Source organism: Vicia villosa, linkage group LG7 (genome assembly GCF_029867415.1).
Source record: "Vicia villosa cultivar HV-30 ecotype Madison, WI linkage group LG7, Vvil1.0, whole genome shotgun sequence".
In the NCBI taxonomy this organism is placed as follows: Eukaryota; Viridiplantae; Streptophyta; class Magnoliopsida; order Fabales; family Fabaceae; genus Vicia; species Vicia villosa.
Genome location: NC_081186.1, coordinates 41264765 through 41290977, shown reverse-complemented (window position 1 = coordinate 41290977; position 26213 = coordinate 41264765). Strand labels below are relative to the sequence as shown.

General features: G+C 38.1%; 2 protein-coding genes across 2 annotated transcripts; both read right to left on the bottom strand.

Annotated features, from left to right (window-relative positions):
* Positions 1 to 1925: 1925 nt before the first annotated feature.
* LOC131618924 (uncharacterized) lies at positions 1926 to 2348 on the bottom strand. The gene has a single exon (XM_058890073.1). The coding sequence runs from the start codon at positions 2346 to 2348 to the stop codon at positions 1926 to 1928; it is 423 nt and encodes a 140-aa protein (XP_058746056.1).
* Positions 2349 to 2384: 36 nt separating this feature from the next.
* LOC131618923 (uncharacterized) lies at positions 2385 to 25832 on the bottom strand. Its single transcript, XM_058890072.1, has 4 exons — positions 25698 to 25832; positions 3398 to 4087; positions 3021 to 3267; positions 2385 to 2755 (listed from the first exon to the last, which is right to left on the bottom strand). The coding sequence occupies exons 1-4, from the start codon at positions 25830 to 25832 to the stop codon at positions 2385 to 2387; spliced, it is 1443 nt and encodes a 480-aa protein (XP_058746055.1).
* Between the last annotated feature and the right edge of the window lie 381 nt (positions 25833 to 26213).

The window sequence follows — 26213 nt, the reverse complement described above, 5'->3', positions numbered from 1 at the left end:
TTAAAACACGATTCTTATTTAGGGTTTGTTCTAATTTAGGTCTAATGGACAAGTTTCTGTATCTAACTATTCACCATAGCGGTGAATTCATTGATATTGACAATAGTTAGTATGAAGGAGGAGACATTTCGGACTTGAAAATAGATGCATACACGTGGGGCTATTTTGAATTTGTTGGTGTTCTTAAGGAGTTAGGTTATAGGGAGTTTGAGAGAATTTGGTACAGAGATCCTACATTTGACATGATTGAATGACATGATTGAATTAGTTGATGATAAAGGAGCCTTAGACATAGCTGATCTTTACAGGGTGCAGTAGGGAATGATGATATTGTAGATGACGAAGAAGAGATTATTAAAAAATTTATGAAGAAGTAGTAGGTCAGGAGGAATGTAATGTGACTGTTGAGAAAGAGAATGTGGATTTGGATGAAGGCAATCTGGTGAGGGAAGAAGGCAGTGTGGATTTGGTAGAAGGCAATGTGGTGAGGAAAGAAGGCAATGTGGATAAGGTTGAGGGCAATGTGGTGAGGGATGAAGGTAATATTGTAAGGGATGAAGGAAATGTTGGTGAGGTGCATGATGAGTCTAGTACTGATAGTGGAGATGACAGTCTTGATGAGAATTATGAGAGTGCTATGGTAGTGGAATTTGATGATTCATCTGATGGTTTTGATGATTTAGAGGAAGAATATTTAGATAATCTTGTTGAACACGAATCACAACATGAGGATGAACAAAGCAAAAAGCATTTGGATAATGATAGTTTGGAAAAGGAAATAGATAATGATAGTGAAGAACTTGAAAAGTGGATGTGATAGTGATAATATTAGTGTTGATGTTAGAAAGAAGAGTTACCCAATGTTCAAAGTGAAGAAGGACATGGCAGATTTTAAATGGGAAGTTGGAGTGTACTTTAGGTCAAAGGATGACTTCAAGGTGTAACAGGGAAAATCTGAGATCGAAGCCATTGGTTGACTCGACTCATTATTTCAGTGAAAGTCGCCACCGCGCTTTATTGTTTCCAAAGGAAAAGGGAAAAGAGTGAAATAAACCCAAAGTTGTTTTTAAAGCAAAAAGAGATCTTAGGTACGGGTGTTGATTATACAAGGGGAGGGTTTTAAGCACCCCTCATATATGTGGTACCCACAAGAACCTTTTTGAAAATCTGGGTTATGTGTGCAAAAGAAAGGTTTGTTTGATTTTTAAAACAAGTTTCGCAAGACATTACATCTTGTGCCTACATACCTCCTCGGTGAAATGGAGAAGTCAGAGCTAATGCAGTTCCACTTAAAAGGGAAAAAGTTTTTTTAAAAGGAATAAACACTTTATCATCGTCAGAGAGAATGAAAACACATAAAGACATAAACTAATACTTGACAAAAAATGATTATATTGCAATGTTAATGAGTGCATATATTACACTTTGAAACTAGAAAATACATCAAAAGAACTATCGCCGGCTAAATCTATTGGTGGTTCCAATTTTGACTTTTCCTTATTCACTTCCTTCTCGACGTTGTTCAATCTTTCGAATTCGTGCATCCTATCAACAAAAAGTCCCGGCCACGTCTTGGCACCTTCGGTATGATGAGGATCCCATTCCGGTGACGTAGGTGGTATGGGGTATCCCGATTTCAAGTAAAATTGCACAAAGTGATTAACTTTTGAAAGCCATCCAATACACATGATGCAAGCAATTGAATTTGTAGGCGGTGCAGTGCGGAGTGGGAAAAAGGTTTCCTAAAAACCATAACGCGTAAAGTCAATGGACACCATATCTTAGGCGATTGCAATAAGATGTCCTATTTCTAGGAATTTCATCCATTTTGACACCGGTGCATAGGGGCCCATCCAAGGCACAAGAGCTTCATTAACTGCTTCAAATTTAGCTTCCTCTCCATATAACCGCGTGTATGATTCTTTCTACGTCTTCAAGTCTTGGATGAGTTGATGACGGAAAACCGTATGGCTACCCTCTCCATTACCAAGCAACGCCGAGACGACTCGATAATCATAATTACCGTCCCCAGCAATATCTACGATCCGCTTGATGTAAGGGTGCATAAAAACCGGCATCTCTTCGATGAATAGAATGTTCGGAGGAATTGGCATCTCTTCGATAATTGGAATTTTGAGTGGAATAGGTGTCGGAGGCGGTTTGCTTATGCGAGCTCCTTTGTTTGACATTTTTTGAGGTTTTTGAGATTTAGAAGTCGGTGAGTCGGGAAAACGTTTATCGACATGCTCACAATAAGAAGGAGACTGTGTAGTCGAGTTGTCATTCAGTGTAGGCTTCAATTTCTTAGGAGCACCCTTTGTCTTAATCGGTTGAGACGACAGTTTCATGTCGGTTGTTTCAGGATATCCAATCTTCCGCAATTGTTATTTGATGTGGAGTTTCGTGTTGTCATCGGCTTTCGAAAACATCTCTTGTATCGCTTCCAATTCAGAAGTAATGGAGATATTCGATTTTTCTCCTTCGACACAACCATCATCATCATCAAAACTAAGTCTTTTCCAATGAGGGATAACTTCGTCCATTCTTATTGGTTCACCTAGTCTCTCTTTTTTAGCAATAACACATGCACACGGGAGACCATACATGATAGTAATAGTGCAACCACACTTTACACTACCGGAACTGACATTTTCACCTTGTTTGGCCTCGTGAAAAATATAGTTTAACCTGGCCCGAGACACATTGCCGATCAATTGAAAATAAAGAATGTTGTCCCATAATCGATGTTCTAACACTGTAATGCTCCAACCAAAAGTGGTTTGTATCTCATTATGTTGGTTTTTGATCATGAGATTTACGGTATCCCAATCTCACACAAGTCACCCTTGTATTCCCAAGTTTTCAGACATTATTTGTCCACACACACACAAACTTCTCCTTCACCTTATCAAGAATGGTAATTTCAACATATTTCAATAAATCCGGATACTTTTCACACCCTTTCCGAAATTGAATGACGAAATCGGCGTATAATTATTTTGTCGAAAAATTTACTATACGAGTCCATGCATCCATTATTTGTTCAACAATCACACCAGGCTTCACCGATTTTCCACCATTGGTCTCTACTTGTTTCGTCCCGAGCGCGGATTTAACCTTACTTTTCACATTACATGTTATGTGATATCGACAAAGTAATGCGTTAGAAGAAGGAAATATCTTTGCCACCGCATTCATCAAAGCGGTATCGCCGTTCGTAACAATTGCCTTGGGCATCTCGACTTGTTTTATCGGTGGATGTAACACCTACAATCTTAAATAGCGGAAGTCGATACTTGTTGGTCTTGTAGGTAAAATCAAGAAGGAGCATTGTCGGGAAAGTGTTGAACAAGTTTATCGAATCCGGATGAGTCCAAAAAATATCTTGGATTGTAACCCCATCGTCACAAGTTCTGTACCATGACACGTATTTGTTATCATCCAACATCTTCAACAGTTGTTGCACCTCACTTCTATCTCCCCTAATCGCCTTATTATTACGGTACCAGATGTTATACACTTGCCTTATATTTGATACGTTGTTGGGTTTCTTCCGTTTCAACGTGGAAAGTATATTTTTCGGTTGGAAAAGATTCAAGGACATGTCATTAATACATGTATTCTCTTCCGGATTGAGCCGACATACACTAGGATGTCCTTGTAATTTCCCGCACATGTCATGGTTATGCAAACCACAAATAAGATTAAATCTCCACTTCTTGCTAGCCAACATGTAATCACGAATTTTAAATGGAAACTCGCATTTTCTTGTACCCGCCTCGTCTCTTTTAAACTTCCTTGGAGGAGGATGGTATTTCCCGCTTCTTTCACACAACATTGTGACGAAAGCGTTTCTTCTTGCCGTACCATTATCCGATCTTCCTATTACCGCACCAAAACCAAGGTCAGTTGCATTCCTTCGAATCCATGTGAGCATGCTTTCCCGATCATCAAACTCTTGCTTGTTATTAAAGTCACCGCCACCATCTACCGCCTTTACGACTATCCCTTCAACATTAGGAGAAACATCGACTGAATGAACTAATTCTCTTGAGATATTATCGGGGTGCACCATACCCATTCGTAACTAATAATAGATATAACAGAGAATTACAAGACTGTTGTAAAAAACAACACAGACACCTTACGTAGATGCACCTCTGAAACATGTTCATCTTCAACACAGTCCGTAGATGTACCTACGGAAGCAGCGTAAAACTTTCTTGCAGAAAATTCAAGCATAATGTGGACAATGCAATGGATAAAGATGACTATTTACCTGAAATTGAGTCTTCTCTTGCTCCCTTTGATTTGTTACACCAAAAAGTTGGAGCTTTGGAGTGGAAAATTATATTGATGAAGTAGAGTTTTTTAGGGTGGTGAGAGTGAGTGTTGAAGAAGAAATGTGACAATGGGGGAGTGATCATGTTGGTTCAAACTATATCAAATGCTTCCGTAGGTATTTCTACGGAATATTCTGGCGCTAAGTCATTCCGTATATGTACATATGGAATAATCTCCGAACTGAATTTGTTTATATTTTTTGCCAACAAACACTAGTTTAAAATGCTTCCGTAGATGCAAACAAATTTAAAAAAAAAGGTGCTTCCGTCTTTGTATCCACGAAAGCAGAGGGCATAATTGAAATTTTGCCAAGTAGATAAGAGTTTCAAAGGGTGAAATTAGAAATTCTCTTAAATTATTATATTAATATTTAAAATTAACTTTATAACTAATATGTTATTATTTCACCAAACTAATTTTGTAATTTAAATATGGTATATTATCATAACTTCAAAAAGTGATACTTTTATCTCTGTAATAATGTATCTAAATACCATATTTTTGTAAGTGTGTGAAATTTCAATTTATTCAAAAGTCAAAATAGCTGTTTATCAATTTCTATGTGCCAACAACTATACCGTTGTCCTTAGTTGACTGATTTGTCGGCAATGAGAAAAATATTAGGATTGTTTATTGCATTTTTACCGTGCTTCTACACTACAGTGAATAATTAATATATAATACTTTGGAAATGCACTTTTGTCACATAAAAAATTGTACACATCTCAAACAAATCTTAAAAAACAAGTCAAAAACATCAACAGTATTTAGTTTATTCTCAATTTAGTTGATCAGTTCAAGCTACATGTATTAATATTTCCCTACTTTTGTTGTTTATATACAGGGAAGGGAGAGGGGCGTAGATTATCCTGTCACCAAGGCGAGGATGGAAACATATGTGGTTCTGTTTGTGGGAGAATTTTTAAGCATTGCTAGAGAGTATGTGTCCCAAGAAAATTAAGATTATATTCTGCAGTCATTTATTTCTCCCCTTAAGTTTTAATTTGGTGTAAGTTGCTGTGAGTGAGAAATTGTAGTTAAAGATTAATGCTTTTACATGATAAAACATGCTAAGTTATCTTTTAAAATAATTAATGATATATAACTCCGTTTCCTTTGCTTGTAATGGGAACTAGTATAATTTCCCTTGGCCAAATAAAAGAGTATAGCTGAAGAAGAAGAAGAATGGGACCAGGGCCGTCTTTGAGGGCGTGTAAGGCGGGCTACCGCACAGGGTCTTAAATTTTCCACACTTAACATGTGACTAAATAGGGCCTCATAAAATGTTTATATTGATTAAACTATTGTAAGATAAGACCTCAATTTGTTTTTCCATGATTAAACTACGACTAATCTACGCAGGGCCTCCGAAAAAGTTGAGACGGCGTTGAATGGGATATATGTCTATTAACTGAAGCATCAGTTGTTTAACTACTTTAGGAATCAATATTACATTTTGATTTGTTGTTTTCTATTGCTCTAGGATGAAAACTTGGATATTATCTCTTTACATATCATCCTATACAATTTCTAAGTACAAAATCATTCTCTTTGGAGCCTTAAGTACAAAGTATTCCCTTGGAAGAGGTAATCTGATGGCTTTTTCAATAAGCTTGAATTGGATGTGATTTTTTTAAAAAATTTTTGTTCCAGTTGTGACTTATGAGCCCATTTTCATTTTATTCAGGGACGATGTCTTTACGTTCAGGGCCGGGCCCTGTGCATGTGCAGGAAGTGCTACAGCATAGGGCCCCAAATTTTAGGGGCCCCAAATTTTTAAAAGGTCCAATATTTTTTTCGTAAATATTAATTGAAATAAATAAAAAGGTTATAATAAAAATTCAATAAATAAAAAAATGCTATAATAAAAACTCAATACATACAAAAATTGAAATAGATTAAAATTCAAAATAATTTTAATTAAATAGATTATTGATTAATACATAAATGTAATTTTTATGTGTCTTTTTTAATTATTATAGTTGTATTTATATTTTAAATTTGAGCCTATTTTCAAAATTAGAACGGGGCCTCTGCGTTGATTGGGTCGGTCCTGTTGACGTTAAGACATGAATATTGAAGGATAATGAATTAGTATCACGCTTGTTGACTACAAATATTGATGAGTATGTAACATTTTCTTATTTTTTACATGATGTTGCTCTTTTTATTTTGAGCATAATTTCATAGGAGGTTAGTACTAAAAAGAGCAACATGTGCCATGCAAGTTATAAAAGAAGAGTCAGGCTTAGTATGGGACTGTTATACGGTGATCCCCTCAAGAGGGTGATCCCCTCACTTGCAAGAGGCTGGGAGGCTGCTACATAGTAGTGGTTGTAGTATAAACCAGGAATAAATATCTCCATTGGTCTAGCATTTTACTAGTCAAATTGATAAAGGATAAACCTTTGTCAATTGATAGTGGTCGATTATTCTTTACCCACAGGCAGGATCAGGTTCTCTATTGATATATTATATATACTAACACTCTATGATGCACCGACTCAAACACAAACACATTGACACCGATAATACTTTGAAAAAAATGATAAATTAGATGTAATCACATGTGTCGCTGTTGGTCATCGACACGTGTTGGGCACTAAACACGTCAATGTTCAGAGGTGTCAGTGCTAGACTATGCGGCATGATTTGTCAAGGAGAATTTTTTTTTGAATCCAATTAATTTATAAATTGTCACCATATTATTAATTTAAATTAAATTTCTGAAATAAAAAGATTTTTATGTATATTGTGTTACAGTCAATGCAGATTATATTGATTTTAGAATGACATGTTCACTTTTAAATATATAATAATTTTGCATGTTCATTTAGTAACACTCCTGTCAGCTTCCTCTAAGCAAAAACATATTGGGCGTCATTAACATTCAGCAAGACTTTGAAATTTCTATGGTACGGGCTATACATGTTCATACTATAATATCTTAATAACAGAACTAATATCGAGACGCATGTTCATTTAGTAACACTCCTGTCAGCTTGCTCTAAGCAAAAACATATTGGGCGTCATTAACATTCAGCAAGACTTTGAAATTTCTATGGTACGGGCTATACATGTTCATACTATAATATCTTGATAACAAAACTAATATCGAGACAGATGTTCACTTTTAAAATTATGTGATTATGCAGAAACATAAATAACACACAGAATTGTTTATCCAATTTGGTGCAATATCACATACCCTGGGGGCTACCAAACCAGGAAGGAAGTCCACTATAGTATTATTTCAAAGCCTAAACAAGTCTCATGCTTACAACCTTCCATCGTATTCAATACCCTGTGCTACTTCTACCTAAGAACCTCCTAGATATAAGAAATTTCATCCCACTTCCAATCACCGCAGCGATGTCTAAGAGTCCCAGTCCCATTTATTGTATCAACGGCCTTTCACCTAACTGAAGATCACACTTCAAATAAACAAGTCACAACCTAGTGACAAGGAAAGACTACACTTCTAGTAAAATAAACCTAGTCTTGCTTCACAACTTCAACTTAGAAGAAATAATTGATCTTTCTTAAAAGTTTTGATCAAGGACAATACTCAACTCTCATGCTTAAAAGCTTAAAGAGTGAGAACAAAACTCAACTTATTGCCTAAAGGCTTCTAAGTGAGAACAAAAATGTTTACCACAAGTATCAAAAGATACATGGGTGATGTACTCCTCAAGTTACACGAGAGACTCTCAAAACCCTTAAACCCTAAATCCTAGTTTACAAACTATGAAAAATAAAAAGATGCAAGATACTAGGACTAGGGCTGTCTATATATAGTCTTCAGAAGATTTTGGGCTTCAGATTATTTATCCATAAATGTTTGATCCACGCGCTTGTAGATGTACCAATCTTATAACAACCTCTCCTTAAATCTTGCAACAAATCTTCAAATATTCAATCTTCAATATTTAAATATTAATTCTGTTGGAGATTTGATTTCCTTGTTCCAGATAAAAATAATCTTGACTTGTAAAATATACTGAGATATATCTGGAATAAATCTCACAGGATCCAACTAAATCTGTCAAGATTTAAAACACCTCTGCAATGATGTCTTGGGTCATGATGTTACGACATCTGTTAGAACATCTGTCGTTTCAAAGAAGTCAAAACTTTGTTGTACCAAAACAGTTCTGCTTGAAGTCCAATTCTATTGTATCAATTAGGATGTTATGACATTCTGTATGACATCTTCACCAGAGACATGTTTTAGCAAAATTAATGTCAACCAACCTCAAAGCTTATGGAGCTCACACACTTCAATAAGTTCTCGAAAAATATGTCCTCATGGAATTATACTCATAATCTATGACACAACACAATGCTAAGACACAGAACAATAAATCATCTATAAAATGTAGCAGTTTTCTATTGGACCGATTTAGTTTTTAACATCCCTACACACATCGCTTCATTTAACGTCGGTAGAACGACTCTTAAATGCTTAATTCTCAGGAGGTCCTTCGGGGGGTACCTCTAAGGAGAAACTAACGCCTAGGCCCATGTTTTCTCTTCTATGATAGTGTTTAAGCCTCTTCCCATTTATTATGAACAACCCAGTGAAATTACTCCAAACCTCCACTATATCGAATTGCATTACTCTAGTTACCTTGAATGGTCCAGACCATCTAGAGTGATACTTTCCAAGGAAATATCCTCGGTCTATAATTAAAAAGTAGTTATAACTCTCCCTCATTGAATCCCCTTCTAGTAATACGCTTATCATGCCATTTCTTGGAGTGTTCTTTATATATCATGGCATTTCCGTTGACACCCATCCTAAGCTCTTCTAACTCATGCAGATCCCAGATATTTTTACCTCTGGGGGCTCTATAGTCCATATTGAGGGTCTTAATGGTCCAATAGGCTTTGTGTTCTAGCTCTACCGGAAGGTGGCATGATTTTCCATAGACAAGCTTGAATGGGGTGGTTTCTATAGGTGTCTTATAAGCAGTCCTATAGAGCCATAATGCTTCATAAAGCTTAGCGGCCCTGTATTTTCTAGAGATTGAAACTGTTTTCTTCAGGATTGATATTATTTTTCTATTAGAAATTTTCACCTGACAACTTGTTTGCAGATGATACGGGGTAGCTACTCTCTGTTTCACTCAATATTTTTTAAGCAAATTTTTGAATCGTTTTAAAATAAAGTTAGACTCTCCATCACTTATTACGAGTCTAGGGACGCCGAATCTTGGAAAGATGTTGTTTTTAAACATCTTGATCACCAATGGTATATCATTAGTAGGAGGCAATGGCCTAAAACCATTTCGACACGTAGTCAAAAACAAATATGAATTGGTTTCCCATTGAGGATGGAAAAGGTCCCATAAATTGATGCCTTATACATCGAATACTTCTACTTCCAAGATGTTCTTAAAAGGCATCTTATCTCTTTTAGAAATGTTCCAAGTGCGCTGGCACTGGTCACATTTTGTGACAAAGGCATGAACATCTTTTAAGACGTGGGCAAGTAGAGGCCCGCGTGAAGAATTTTGGCACATGTCTTGGATGTACTTACATGCCCTCCATAGGGAGAGGCATTGGATGTTGTTAAGGACCCTTTTGAAAAAGATGGGTTAATCCCAATAGTATTGATTGAGATCATGAAAGAATTTATTCTTTCGCTGATATTTCAAATATGGGGGGAAAAACTCTAATAGCTAGGTAATTAACAAAATCATCCTACCACTACACTGTAGATTAAGCTAATGCGGCTTCCTCCTCTGGCACCAATTAAAAGGTAATCTGCGAAATGAACATAATATGGTGCCTCATCTCTTAAGACTACTATTAGTCTATCATTAGGGAATAAGTCATTTAAGGGCATCTCTTCTATTTTCACATCGTTCATCCTATAAAAGTGATATGCCACCACATTTTCGTTCCCTTTCTAATCACGAATCTCTATATCGAACTCCTGCAGCAATAATATTCACCAAATCAACTTCTTCCTTGCGTATTTCTTGCTAAGTAGACACTTGATAGTCGCATGGTCTGTGTATACAATAATCTTCGATCCCACTAGGTAAGAACGAAATTTGTCGGTCACATAGACGATGGCTAGAAGGTCATTCTCAATAGTGGCATAATTAATTTGAGTTTCTTCTATAGTTCTACTAGCATAGTAGATTGCGTGCAGCTTCTTATCTTTACATTGTCCTAGAACAATACCTAGTGCATAGTGTCAGTACGCGAGAAAAACATAGAGGCGTCATCAAAATTTATTTATCCCAAAGAGAAGGGGAAACATCAAGAAAAACCCAAAAGGAAGGATAAGATGGCCTTGCGACCCAGATCAGGGTTTGGAATCGGTTATGCAAGGGGAAGATATTAGCACCCCTCACATCCATCGTACTCGATGGGTACCATTTTGATTGTTCTAGGTGTAGGGGTATTATTTTAGGGTTTACATGATATTTATGGATGGATTTAATTAGGGATAAAAGGTTTTAAATTAGTGTGCTCGCTAGGGTTTCTTGAACCCTATGCCTACGTACCCCTATAATGCAATGGAGAAGTCGGAGCTCCGTAGAATGGATAATGATAACATTGACATTATAGCATTAGGCACGACCTTCGATGAGGTAGAATGGAAATAACATGCCCTTTCATGAAAAGGTTTTGAGTTACGCTCTTAAGGAGAGATGCCACATTTGATTTGTTGTGTTGGTTTTAGGTGAATGTGAATCCAAAAGGTATGATAAGTTTAATTATACTCCTTAGAGGGAGACATGTATCTTACCGTGGTTTAAATACGGCCACACAAATAGATACTTGACAGCATGAAAAGATAGTACCCTAACTTTCTCTTTTTTCGCCCTATAAAGATCAAATTAAACTCGTTTTGTTTTTTAAGGTGTTTTAAGAAGTATTAGGAAAAGAATTTTGAAAAGGGCACTTTGTACAAGGACCAAGGTTTTAGTCTTATTTGTAGAATGAATGAAGATGAATCAATTGCATGGAGTGAAGTGAAAGGGGGTGAATTGGTTATAGGTAGGTCGAGTGTGAGGCCTAAGCGCTTGACTTACGGGTGAAGAACATACAAGGCTTTCTTTTTTGGTTTTAGATGGTGGAGTAGTGATGAATTTTGTTGGAGGTTGGTTGCGATGTCTAAGCTTTCGACTTATGTGTAATATAAGGGATGTGGAAACCCTAAGGGGGAGGCGGAAGAAAAGAATTTAATTACTTAGTTTTAAAATAGCTTGATGTTGGATCAATATTTGTTTTCTCTTTGGTTTTGAAATTTTTTTCTATTGTTTGATTTTATCTTTTTAACATGCAAGCATACAAACATATAAGCAAGAAAACAATAAATCCAGCTATTACATGTCCTTTGGGGAGGGGGAGCATTTTGACCCATCTAGGAGGGATGGAGCACTTACTACAATATTCAAGGTAACTTTAAAGCAAAAATTAAAAATGATAAAATACAACAATTTGTATAATTGGTTAGTATCCAAAAGGTAAGCGAAAGTGACTTCCATTAATACAAACGGCGCAGAGATCCATTCCTATGTCGTTGAATTGAATTTGATTATGAAGTGAAACAGAAGATTAGAGGCACTTGGAAATACGATCTACAGGTATGGAATAATCTTTCTTGATATTTTCAAATGTCTCTTCCTATTTGTGTGTTTTCCTTACTCCTTCCATTTTTTCTTGATTTTCTGCGCGTTGCTTCTTGCTGCGTTGTGTGTTGTATTTTGTTGTTGCGAGTTCTTGCATGTGTGAGTAGAGATTCAGAGCATTGTGTGACATGAGTTGGGTGGTGAATTAGTGAATGTTGCATATGAATTGTGATAATTGTTGAGAGAGGTGAAGAGTATGAATGTGAGTGAAGAGTGAGGATTGGTGGAGTGTGCTGAGATGAAGAAGATGAAAGTGGTGGTGAATTAATGCGTATTATGAAGGTTGAAGATGATTGAATGGTGAAGGAATAGAATTGAGAGTGGTTAGAGGAGAGTGTGAGGTTGAGAAGAGATGAACCAGAGACTGATAAAGGGTAAATATGTTATATAGTTTGTTGGATATGAAAATGGCAGTTAGAAGGTGATGACTCTGGGTCATAGGATTTGAAGCTTTCAGTTGCAGATCAAGGGTGGATGCAAGCTCGGTTACTGAGTTTGTTTAAGTTGGTTAGATCTGTTAGCTATTAAATATAATTGAAGTTTCAAAGTTAGTTATAAGTGACATTTAGTGGTTTGTTAGTTTGAATTTTGGAGGGGGAATTAGTTGTTGTGTGTCGCTACCGCGAAAATTAACAGAATCGCCACTAACATATTTATCCTGAAAAGGAAGGGAATGCCAGCAAACCACAAAACAAAACAGCGGTCTCACGACTAGAGAAAAAGGGTAAGGGAGTTGGTTACGCAAGGGGAAGGTATTAGCACCCCTCGCGCCCATCGTACTTGATGGTATCCACGCTTGTGTCTAAAACTATGGGTGTGTAAGCAAACTGCGCTAACCTGGACTAAAATGCATGCAAAATGTAGGGAAAAGAAAGAATTATACTCGCACGGGCCCTACCCCACTGCCTACGTATCCTTTTTGAGGAATCAGAGGTACCGTAGCTCGACTAACTAGTTTCTGTTTGTTTTGTGTTTTTTAGGTGAACAAGTTACATTCACACTCTGCTGCTCGACCTTTGGCGACTTAATCTGGGAATGGAGCGGAAATAACGAGCTCTTAAGAAAAGAAAATCAAAGAGTGTGGTTTGTGTTTTATAGAATGCATGAGGAAAACCTAAGCTAAGGGGGAAAGCTTGCTACCTAATGTTATCATACAATGGGTACAAGTCTAAACTAAACTAGCAACCTACGAGGAAAAGGGAAGGCAAACAAATATATCACATAAACGAGCTCCGCTCGTAAAGCAAACAAACCAACGGCACTGGCCGAATGGTAGAAAAGCGGTCCCGCCATAGCCAAGGGGAGCGAATCACCCGAGTCAACCAAGCATTAGACCTCGCGAAAATGATCGGGCCATAGACAAGAGTGGATCCCTCTCAGCAACCAAGCCGTCACGGATCGTAAAGGAAAACGGTGCATGCGTACACCGAGCATCAACGTCGAACAACGCGAGCTATAGGAAATGCGGGGGTCCGGTTGCATGAACCCTTTTCCTGACATACTCGATAACAAGATCTTGTACTGGTTCAAAAGCAAGCAACGCGTAGCGTGCGCATACCGAACGGACTCGATGAGACTGGGCGGAGGTTGATTGCTAACCCTTTCCGCGTGCCTTCCATGAGGACTTAACGGAGTGCCATGTAGGTCTTATTACACCGTGACTCCCTGCCGCAAAGCACAAATATAAACACACCAACAAAAACAGAGCCTCTTTCAAGGGCTTGGCCAGATGCATGTCTAAGTCCTACTTCTCATATTAAAGGATGATGCGAGAAAGCAATAAAGTGCGAGAAAAATAAAATGGAACGGAATCAATACCAAACGGATGATGATCCGTAAACTAAAGCGAAGAGAGAAAGGAAACTAGGATCCCGCGAGCGAGCTAGCAAAGCAAAAGCAAATAGTCAGCACACGCGCGTCGAGCATAATCACAATACACCTGCAAGAGGAACAAGCAAACCAAACAAGCAGATATAAAGTAATAGAGACGTGTCTCCAAGATGAGAACACGATGCGAGTGAATGAGATTGTGTCCCGCAAATAAAGCGGAACACTCACGTAGTAAGCTTCGATCGGTGACTATCCAAAAGCCTTGCACACTAGCACACAAGTTAGAGATAACAAAACATCGCAATCGAAATTGCGTTATTGCATTCTAATCTAAGAGAAAATGAATAACTAATACAAGCATGAAATGAACAACAAAATATCAAGGGGAAAACAAATATGAATAAACCACAATCAATCAATACCAATCATCTCACAAGGTAGCACGTTTCACAAGATTTCCAACGATATAAAGAACGCGCAAATCGGAGTTACAAGTCAAAAGATATGAGAGATTGAAGTTAGGAAGTAAAAGAAGCAAAACACACAACTCTAGGTCGACCTACCCTCGACCTAGGTCGACCTAAATGGTCCAAAAACAAAAGAAACAGCTCCAGGTCGACCTAAACTCATCCTGGGTCGACCTAAATGGTCCAGAATCAAAAATGAAGGTTTTAGGTCGACCTAAACTCACCCTGGGTCGACCTAAATGGTCCAGAATTAAAGAAAACAGCTCCAGGTCGACCTGAATTCATCCTGGGTCGACCTAAATGGACCAGAAGCGCACAAGAAGGATTTAGGTCGACCTAGATGGAGCTTACGTCGACCTAAACAGTGCCAATTGCTAAAAATCAAATTCTCGCAAGCAAACATGATGCCATTCTTCATGAATGTTCAACATACAAGCAAATATCAAACATACAATGCTATGAGTCAAGAGCAAACACATTGTGCAACATGTAGGATTCAAATCATGCATGAAAATTAACATCACACAATACGCAAACAAATCGACGCGTCGGTGTCGCTACATGAACAAAAAGAGCAAATCATGAACATCGAAAGCAAGATCAAACATCCACGACTAGCCATGACTTTACATATCAATGAGTGCACAATTTAAACACTTTGTTAACAAACATTTCATGCTTTGGCAAATGTAAACAATAACAACGAGTCGACATGCGACATGCTACAAGACATGAACAAGTATGGTGCAAGTGATGAAGAGAAATTCAACCGATTCCGGATTTACTTATTACCAACAAGTAACAACAATTAAGGCTCAATAACCACAAGGTTCCGTGAATTCTCACTCAACGATCTCAATTAAGCATTTCTACAAACACTTATCATGCAAGAATTGGAGCATAGACATTATGAACATAACATTAAGATTAACTCCTCACCGAAACTCAAATTTGTTCAATTAAGCACGATAGTCATATATCCTCAATCAACAACTCATTATCTCATGCTAGAATTCAAAATTAAGCACAAACACTTCACACACTCAAGTTATTAAACACTTAGAATGCGACTTCTTGTATCATAAGCAACATGCATGTATCATCAACAATAATTCACCGGTAAATCTCGAATTCAATCAAATAATCAAGATCAACACGAATCATTCAATCAACTAACAATTATCATCATCAATTATCATAAATCCATCATCTGCAATCAAAAATCATCATGATCAATGTCGAATTAAGCAACAAAATCAATGATCTAGCATGGTTTGTAGTGAATTTACCGGATCAAATGAAGAAAATGAGATCGGATGAACACGAACATGACGTGAACACGACACGAACACGAACGTGAATCCGAGATATGAGAAGGGAGTGAGTGGAGCGTGAGATCCTTGGATAGGGAGAGGCGCGAAATCCTTCAATCGGAGGAGAAGATCTTGATTTGTGCTTTGATCTTCATTTGTTCTTGAGATTTGATCTTGAATTGATGAAGATTGATGAAGGTTTTGTGAGTTTTTGTGGTTTTGATATAAGAAAATTGAGAGAGAATTGAGAGAAAGTGTTTTTGATCTTTTGGGTGAAGTGAAGTTATCAAGTTCTCTTTTTCATTTGTGAAGAGCAAAAAGTTTATATATTGTCAACGCGAAATGTCCAAATTGCCCTCGGTGCGTCTTATTTTGGCTTGTTTTTAAGGAAATTCGGTTCGGCTCCGAATTCCGGAACAAAACCAATGCCACTATGAAGATGACCAAATTCGTGACTCGTTGCCGCGAGAATCATCTCAATCCGATAAGCGATGAAGAAATTATGCGCATTTGAATGACGAGAAACGTCGATTCATCTAGCGCGACTGTGCAGAATTTCGTGAGTACCGCTCAAAGAACTCGATAAAACCCTATCTTCGGCTCAGAATCTGAACAGGCATGTGTGACAAGAATCAAAGTTAACGAAATTTCCAAGAGAATGCCGCCAGAATGGACTTCATACGATAAAAATCGAAGAAGTTATGAATTTTCAAACTCGGCGCGACATACTCGAAAACACACTTTTTACCGAAAGAACGTGAGAATCCTTAAAGTGCTGGGAGTTTTCGGTGCATAATCAGCCGACGGCCCAAACATATGAAATCTTGGTAATGATGGCACGGAGCTCCAGTTAAATTTTCGAGCGAATCCGACTAGCGAATTAGGAGATATGAATTTTCTGAGATCCGAAACCCTACATTCAGCACTCTTTTCTTTATAAAAATCCAAGTAATTTTCCAATTTCGAATACTTTCCTCAAAGAGTTGGCTTCCGAGCCGAACATGAAAGTTGTAGATATCGTCAAAACAGTCGGGACTACACGGGAATTCAGCTCGTATCACCTTCCAAATGGTATTTATGATTTTTCTCGTATTTCCACCGCTTGAACCATTTTTACATCGCATCTCTTTAAAACCACAAGAACTCCTTATTGTTATTTTTCCACTTTTCGAACGACGAAATAAACGTCGCTAATAACTTATAGCTCAAATTAAGAGAGCAAATTTTGGGGTGCAACATTGTGTATTACAAACTAGGGAAGTTAGACAGTCAGTTAATGTATTAGCGTATGGTATTTAGATATTTGGTTGGTTATAGTGAATTTATGAATGTAATGTTAGAAAGGTTATGTCGCACGCTCGCGAAAAATGAACAGAGTCGCCACCAATATATTTATCCCATAAGGGAAAGGAATATCAGAAAACCTAATAAAGGGTAAGAACAGGGTCTTGCGACCAGAGAATATAGGTACGGGAGTCGGTTACGCAAGGGGAAGGTGCTAGCACCCCTCACGCCCATCGTACTCGATGGTATCCACCTATGTTTGTTTCTATCTAAAGGGTGTGTACTATGTCTATGTCTACATGCGAATGAATGCAAAGTGTAGGGAAAATAAAGAATTGTACTCGCACGGGCCCTACCCCGCTGCCTACGTATCCTTTTCAGGAATCAGAGTTACCGTAGCTCGGCTCACGATTTTCTGTTTGTTTTTGTGTTTTTTAGTTGGGCGGCGTTAACATTCGCGCTCTTGCATAAGGGATCGCCTAGGATGCGTACGAGCGGAAATAACGGTGCCCTTAGGTGCCAACGAGGCAAAAGAAAAAGAAATGATTGGTTTGTGTCTTTTAGGGTAATTCCATGATGACGAAGACCTACTACAAGGCTTCGCATCACTTCCTTACTTTGTTTTAAATCTGAACATTTATTAGCGTTTTAAGTGTTTTGGATTGGTGTTTTTTAAGGGAATTTATTTTGTGACTTAGATCATACCAAAAGAGTTTTGTTTTGCATATTTAGAGAAAGCACATCGAGGCCTACGCCACAATCGTTTCTCTAAATAGCGGTAAAGAAATACATCGAGGCCTCACACCTCAATCATTTCTTCTCTGCTAAGTAAAAGAAATACAAAAAGAAGTTCCTTTGTGAATATTTAGAGAATGCACATCGAGGCCTACGCCACAATCGATTCTCTAAATAGCAGTTAAGAAATACACCGAGGCCTCACACCTCGATCATTTCTTCTTCGCTAAGTAGGAAAGAACATACATCGGGGCCTACGCCCCAATCATTTCTTTCCTACTATGAAATGTAGTAACGGTATGATCTTCATCGATATTTATTAAGTATTTTAAAAGTTAAAAAAAGAAAAATAATGAAAGAAGGGAACTATTCCTAAATTCTAGTCTAAGTTGTCTATACATGGGAATTAAAATAAAAAAAACTATGCAATTTATTAACAAAAACTATACATGGAATAGGTAAAGGAAAATCAATATGCGACAAATAAAATTGAGAATTATAGCAAACAAATGATACTCACAAGCACACATACATCCATTAATTCTATACAAAAAACGAGACTAAAAAATTAACTCCTAAGTCTATTAGAGAGTTATTTACAAAGAAGTGTCGATACAAAGAATATTCAAATATTGTGAAGAAAAAAGATCTATTAAAAGGATTAAAACAATTAAGAAAAATCAACAAAAACTTATGACAATTATTTACTCACTCTAAAATACCTAAAACCATTCTTTATGTGTTTTTTATGTGAGAAATTGCCTTAAGTCTATCAAAGAAAATTATATGATTTTTATCATGTTTTCATCTAACAATTAGAACAAAACTATGTCAAAAAACCTAGATTCTAATAAGAAAACATGTAAGCAGGGGGGGACATATGCTGGATTATGGAGTGTAGCAAATAATCAGGGCGCAGGGCCCAGTCAGAGGCCCAAGAGATTTTTGTTTTCAGATACTTCTCTTTAGCATGGTCAAAAACGATTGTAACATGGGCCAAAGGGGGGTGAAATCAGAATTGTGGCAGGCCCATTGTTGCTTTGTTATCCAGAAAAACACAAGGGGTATGCTGGGCTACAGTGGGGTGAGATTAGCGGTTCGGTGGCAGGCCCTAGCAACCTGTGATCCATGGATTCAGAATTTCTTGTGGTTCAATTGCATCAGATTTTCTTGTTAATCTCAATTAACAGCAGTTAATATCCATTAACTCTAATTAAACCAATTAACAAAAAAAGGAAAAAAATTGAAATAAGGAAAGGGATTAGGTCAAAATGTGTGACCTTTGGAGTTGTTCTCAGACTAACTCTCCCTCTCGATCTCACCGGCGCCGAATACCTTCTTCTCCGATGAGGACCTCGTTGTTCACCACCGCCTCACAAACAAACGCTTCCACCTCCATTCGAACCTCTTTCTCCGTCTTCTCTCATCTCTCCGGTTCGTGAGAATCTCCTCTCGACTGAATCAACCTTGCTCCCTCTCGATCTCTCTTGATTTCTCTCTCGTTTGAATCGTTGTTATCATGATGATGAAGGTCGAGCGAAGTTGCTGAGGATTGTTGAATGTTGGTGAATCGTGATGGAAGAAGGTTCAGTTGGAGGTTTGTTGCGTGAACGATTACAGATGAAGATGACGAAGCCTTCAGTGAGTTCTTGAGGTTGAGGTAGAATTGAAGATCCGCTCAAGTTCTTTTGCTACAGGTTTTTTCTCTTTCTATTATCGACTCTCTTTCTCATTTCCTTGTTATCCTTTGTTCTGATAATTTTCCGTTGGTTGATTTTGATGATTGAAGGATCGAGGATTGGATGTGGAGATCGAAGGAGATGGAAGAATTGAGGAATGTGATAGGAGAGAGTGGAGATGAAGAAGATCCGTTTCTGGTTTTTGTTATAGGTTGAAGATTGAGAGAAAGTGAGGATTCGGTAGATTGAAGTTGCAGTGTGAAGATGATTGAGAGTGAGGATGATGAAGATGATGCAAGGTGAAGAATCGTGGGGTTGGTGAAAATGGTGGATGAATGGTGTGTGATGAATGGAAGTGTGTAGGTGGTCCCGAGTGAAAGTGAAGATGTTCTGTTATATAGAGAGATGGAGAGCAGAAGATTGAGAGTGAGATTGAGGTAAGTTCCCTCCTTTTTCAGTTTGTTATTTCTGTTGGAATCTGTCACATTCAGTTATAGAATCGGTTAGAAACAGTTACTCTTCTCCTCCTCTTTTCTGTTATATTCTGTTATAAGTGACTGATAGGTAGTTAGGAATTGGTTAGACTTGCTAGGAAATTCTGTCTTGAATTCTGTTAGTTAGTAACTGATTCTGTTGGTTAGGAATTGTAACTGTTTTTTGTGGTTAGGTTATGTTTGGGAATTAGTTATAGAAGTTAGGTTGTTGGAAGTTTAGTTGGGATGGAAAATTAGTAAGAGGATTGGTTATGGACTGTTAAGCTGGTTAGCAGGTATGCAGAGCTGAATTTAGTAGGCAATTGGTTAGTGATAAGTTTTGAAAAGTTGCTGTTGGAAATCTATTTTCCACTACTGTTAGTAATTTTGGAAAAGCTTGACAGTTGGTTTAGGGAGTGTTGTGAAAGGGTTCTGTTAATGGTTTGAAAGTAGTAAACTGTTTTGGTTTATGTAGGTTTCTCCTTGATGTATGCAGGGCTGTTTGTGAATAGAGTTGATATGTATGTGTGTATGCTGTTTTTGGTTTTCTTTGGATATTTGCAGCATAGCAAGGTTTTGAATTGTTTCCCTTTTTGAATTTGCAGGTTCTATCAAGTATGAAATGGAGGCTTGGAGTTGATGTTTGCACATGAGGGACTTGTAGGAGCGTAGGCGAAATTGAGGCGACTTGTATCTAGACTGGGACATGAAGTTCAACAACATAAGATCTCTCATGTTTATATCTCTGTTTGTAATGTGACAACATGATATTTGGACTCTTGGATAAGTATATTTTGTAAAGGATTTTCTTTTCTATTCATGTTGTAATAGCTTTTGAACAAGAATATTAAACATGTAATATATTGGATGTTGAATGGAATTGGAGTCAAGATGATTGTCTCAATTTTTCTATGCCTTGCCTTCCAAAACGGAATGAATCCTTATAGACTTTGAATGAACTTGAATTGACGTCATTGAATTCAAAATTGAATCACTCTTACATGATGCGCAATGCGTATGCATAAGATCAAGTGATACCAAAATAGAACCACAAACTCGAACCATGTTGAAAGCTTATCGGATATTCCAAGAAAAGCATATGAATCTTTTTTGTTTCCAGCGAACTAGAATTAATTTTTGATGAATGAACATGTTGTCCATGATGCTTAAATATCCTTATACATGCCATTTTCCTTTAGTTCCAAGTACCATGTTTCTTAAGGGCTCACCCACAAATACTTAAGAACTTTAATCATCCCTGAACTCAAATCCACTCCACATATCAATGAATAATTGCAGTCAACTTGGTCTTCAATGAACCCTTTAACTCTATGTAATTCGCCAATTCAAACCAACTTGCATATCAAGCAACAAGCGTTAGCACGAATGATACCTTGAGTACAATGCGATCTTCAAGTTCATCCTCTTGCACCATGGTTCATCAATGATCTCAGAACAAAAATCACAATGCCATGAGGAAACCACGGATGAGAGAACCTAATTTGACGATCCTCAGTTGGAGGCTTCCTCAAGCCCAAACACAGCAGGTGAAAACCTTACCTTTGGTCAACCATAGGGAAATAAACCCTGATCCCCCACTTTACCGCTGGAAGCATGAGAAGAATCAGACTTCAGTTGCCATGAACGCCTCAAACTTAATATGAAGCTCTAGGATTTCAAAATCCTTGATCCCGATGCCAAGTTATTGATTAATGAATGCATGAGTTATGTAAATGACCTAATGGGAGGTATGTACATGAGACTATGAAATGCATGAGCCTAAGCCAGATAAAATTGAAAGGGTAGGACAAATTTGGGGTATGACAGCTGCCCCTATTTAATCGTCTTAACCTGGATGTGAGATTGGCGCCAGCCTTTCGAACATTCGAGGTAGAAGAAGATTAAATATCAAAGTACCAGAAATTTGTCCTGAAGAGAATATGGTATGAGTGTTATCTTTATTTTCATGTTTTGATATTTGCTGGGGAAAGAGAATTTTGTTTTTTCTGGTGGAATGATTTATGGATGCTTTGGTTGGATGGGGAAAGAGAATAATGACTTGCTGGGGATTGGGAATTGGTTTTATAGTAAGAAATTAGGGATAAATGGTGGTTGTCAGGCGAGAACTGACTTCACCATAAAATATCAGACGAGGAGTGAAAATGAAAGAAATGATTTGCCAGGGCGGGGACTGGACTTTGAAAAAGGGTTTGCCAAGGCGAGAATTGGACTTTGAAAAAAGTTTTCCAAGGCGGGAATTGGACTTTGAAAAAAAAGTTTGCCAAGGCGAGAATTGGACTTTGAAGAAAGTTTGCCAATGCGAGAATTGGGCTTTGAAGGAAGTTTGCCAATGCGAGAATTGGGCTTTGAAGGAAGTTTGCCAAGGCGGGAATTGGACTTGGAAAGATGACTACCAGGATGGGAACTGGATTTGGAAAATGATTACCAGGACGGGAACTGGATTTGGAAAAATGATTACCAGGACGGGAACTGGATTTTGAAAATGATTACCAGGACGGGAACTGGATTTTGACTTGATTTGCCAGGGCGAGAACTGGGCTTTGAAATTGTTCGAAAGTTGGAAGGTAAATGGTTCACAACACGGGGGTTGGATCTAAAAAGTTTTTCCGCACGGGGGAAGGGGCCACGGAGACTAGTGACGACTAGACTCGATCAAAAGACATTGGTAAACATTGGAGATTCACGAAGATGTTGATGCTGGCGAAGCATAAGAATTACATTAATCCCTCAGGCCAAAGGCGGGGTGTAACTCATCAAGAGTGGCAATCGTTCGAATTGCCACACACCAAGTATGGTTATTCAAACGGTTGAAAAATGAGATGGGTTGAATGCCCATCCTCATTCGCACTCTAATCTTCACGCAGCACGCGGGAAATAACCTCGGAGACAACGATTCTGACAAAGAAAGGCATTGTGTCGGATCCACACTGGAGAGAGAAGATGACACTTCTTCTGAGGGTATATATGTTACTTCGTACCTTTTGGGCACACACAAACTGGCTTGTGCATTGATGTATGTTTGAATTTTTGTATGGCGTAATGATCCACCTTAATGGAAATGCTACGCTTTTGAAGATGCAATGTTATATGCAATGGGTTCTATATGCAAAGTGCCAAATAAAGGCGTTAGCATGATTATTGGGGTCCGTTGCTTGTGGTCTTGAGCTATCAATATGACTCGGTGTTGGAAAACCTACAGTACCAAAGATTATTGGCAACTACCTTGAGGGTTGGAATGTAGCTCTGTTGGGGGGAAAGTGACTTCATCTGACTTTCCCTACAGCTTGAATTGCTTGTGGATGGTGAGCTTGAGGAGATTCCCTCGATTCGCCATGTTGAGGATGAGAACTTCAGAAGAGGAGACCAGGTCGGGGGAATGGGACAACTCCCATGAGAAATAAACTCATGTGCTTGGGGAGAAACCATGGTTCCAGGAGAAATAAACTCCTATGATCATGGAGAGGCAATAAAAAACTAAGAAGATTGTGCCCCAAGCTTCGTGAACTACGAAGGAATTTGCCCCAAGGGATCCTTGGAGAGATTTTTCGAATCTCGACGTAACTGCCCCAGATTGGTTGAACTCAAGAGGGATTCCTCGACTTGATTGCCCCAGATTGACCAACGGTGAATGGATGCCTCAGTTGACAGAGTCTTCACACAACTTGCCCCTCGGAGTGATCAGCCTTTTGAAGTGAACGACTCATGGAATCGATCAACTTTTTCTGCAGTTATTCATTGTTTGATCTTCCTTGATGTCAAGTCTTTATTCACAAGTAAAAGATGATTGTTTTGAAGATGATAGTCCTAATGCAATGCTTATGCTAGCTTCGAGATCAAAGTTTATTGGAACGATGTTGTGACATTCAGTGTTTGAATTATTTGTCATATTGATATCAACATAAATGGTAAGCAAACATATGAGAGTCAGTTTTACGCAACTTGGTGTGGTGTGCTTTCGAAATAAACCCAGCTTCAATTAGGTCTTTTAAGGGTTGTAACGTGGCCTGGTTCACGGTTTTAGAAAGAAAGGATTTAAGGCTCAAAGTCTAACCTAACCCACCCATTCTTCGTGATGTTCTCCAGTCCTAAGTTCAACTTAACTTGATACGAGTGTTCATCCTTCAAGAGGAATTTGAGATGATTGAGGAATCAATGAAGTCTTTTGGACGTGGCAGTCACTTTACCTTACATTTTTGGTGTCTGATCACACGACCTTGTTCTTTTGATGAGGACCTTTGTTTTGTAATCCTCATTTTTCGCTTTTGTTTTGCTTTTTGTTTCCCTAACTTTTGCCTGGACAAATTTTTGAATTTTATTTTGGAGTCCAGCGGGATGCCCTAATTTTTGCCTAAGTCACTTGTTTTCAAGTTGTTGACTTAGCGGGCTTTTCTTTCTTTCTCTTTTTTTTATTCACTTTTTTTGAACAAGTCTTGTGATCCTGAATCTCTGATTTGTTGGAGGTGATTGTGACTGCCTCATTCTTTGATTGATGAAGGATTACCATTGTGGTGTTGACTTTCCTCAATCTTTTGAAAGATAACCATTGTTGTATCCTCAGATGTACACTCTTGATGAATTTTGATTGCTCGATCAGGTTAATTGAACGCTACCCTGCCCCTGGGTTAAATGTGAGGGTTTTTTTTTTGTATAAAAAAGAAACTCCTACTTCGAGGCTCAAAGGGGTTAACGAGGGTTGCACTCCCTTATATCTCCAGTGTTTGGGGATTTGAAACAATGCCTGTACATCCTCAGCGGGGTTTTATTCAAAAGCACACAATTAGAGATTTTGCGTTTTTATTATTATTCATCATTCTCCTTTTGATGTTTTTTGCTTAAACCAGAGTTTGATATCGATAGACAGAAATATGTGAGTGAACACGAATGGATTGATTCGAAACTAGCATATGCAATGTATTTTTATTTTCATTCAAAACAAACAAGTTTTACATGGAAGAAACATTTAACAAAACAAGGAAAATTACAAATGAAAATGCAGAAATGAATTGATGATTGCCATTGTTGAGGAGGCTTGACTCCGTCTGGGCTTGTTGATCTTGAATACTTCTTGTAGTTCCTTCCAAACACTTAAGATTACTTCAAAAGAAAACTCCAACAAAGTCACCCAAGAGTTGTAAATTTTGTGTTACTTTAGGGATTCGAGCAATGCGAGCGATGCAATGCTCAAGATAAGAGTACGTCTTGCTTATCCCTCGTGCGGGAGCCCCAAGCATAGATGTTGGAGAAGTATTCACCATCAAACATGGAAGAACCTTGCAAGGTCGTCAAACTTAGAAAAGCTATCTGTTGTAAGGAAAGCTTGAAACACCAACCCTCAGAGATACAACTGAGCACAAGAACCTTGAGAAGGAGAGGCGCTTTTATTATTATCATATCAACGAGTTTAAACAGGGAATTTGTTGATTTTTGAGACTTTCTAAAATCCAGGCTCTTACTCGGGCAAGGGAATTCCATTCACACACATGTTTCCTCCTTGAAGGGTTATGTACCTCTCGTCAATCAATTGTTGTACTTTGGCTTTGAAAGCGTTGCAGTCCTCAGTTGAGTGCCCCATTGATCCAGCGTGATATCCACATTGCACATTAGGGTCATACCCAGGTGGAAACGGTTGTGGTGGAGGCTTTAGAGATTTGGGAACCACCAATGAGATTTGAACTAGATATGGAAGAAGTTTAGTGTATGTCATAGGAATCTGGTCTAAAGGAGCATTTCTTCGTTCCAAATTACTTCTAGGTTGGCGTTGATTCGGATGACCTTGTTGATGTGGAGCACATTGCTTTTGTGGCAGATACTGAACCGGTTGTTGTTGGACCATTTGGGGTTGTTGATTGATAGTGGTGGCAAAGGCTTGTGGAATATACTTGCTAGGAGAAACTAGTACCATCTGGTAGTTGGGAACCGGAACCTGAGGATGAACAGGGACTTCCTCTTCTTCATTCTCAAAGATTGCGTTTGTTTCACTTTTTTCTTCTTCAGTGAATTCGGAAACATCGGAGATATCCTGGATTCTACCCATCTTTAAAGCGTTTTCAATTCGTTCTCCTACGACAACCAAACTTGAAAATTCGGAGGAAGCACATCCAACCATCATGTTCAGATAAGGATCTTTCAAAGTATTCATGAACATGTCTACAAGCTCTCGTTCCAAAAGTGGAGGTTGGACTCTGGAAGCTAATTCTCTCCATCTTTGTGCATACTCTTTAAAAGACTCATCAACCTTCTGAGTTAAACTTTGGAGTTGAAGTCTAGTAGGAGCCATGTCACTGTTGTACTTGTAATGCTTGAGAAAAGCCTCTGCTAATTCATCCCAAGTGCGGACATGGGTTCGTTCGAGTCGTGTATACCATTCAAGAGATGCCCCACTGAGACTATCCTGAAAGAAATGCATTAGAAGCTT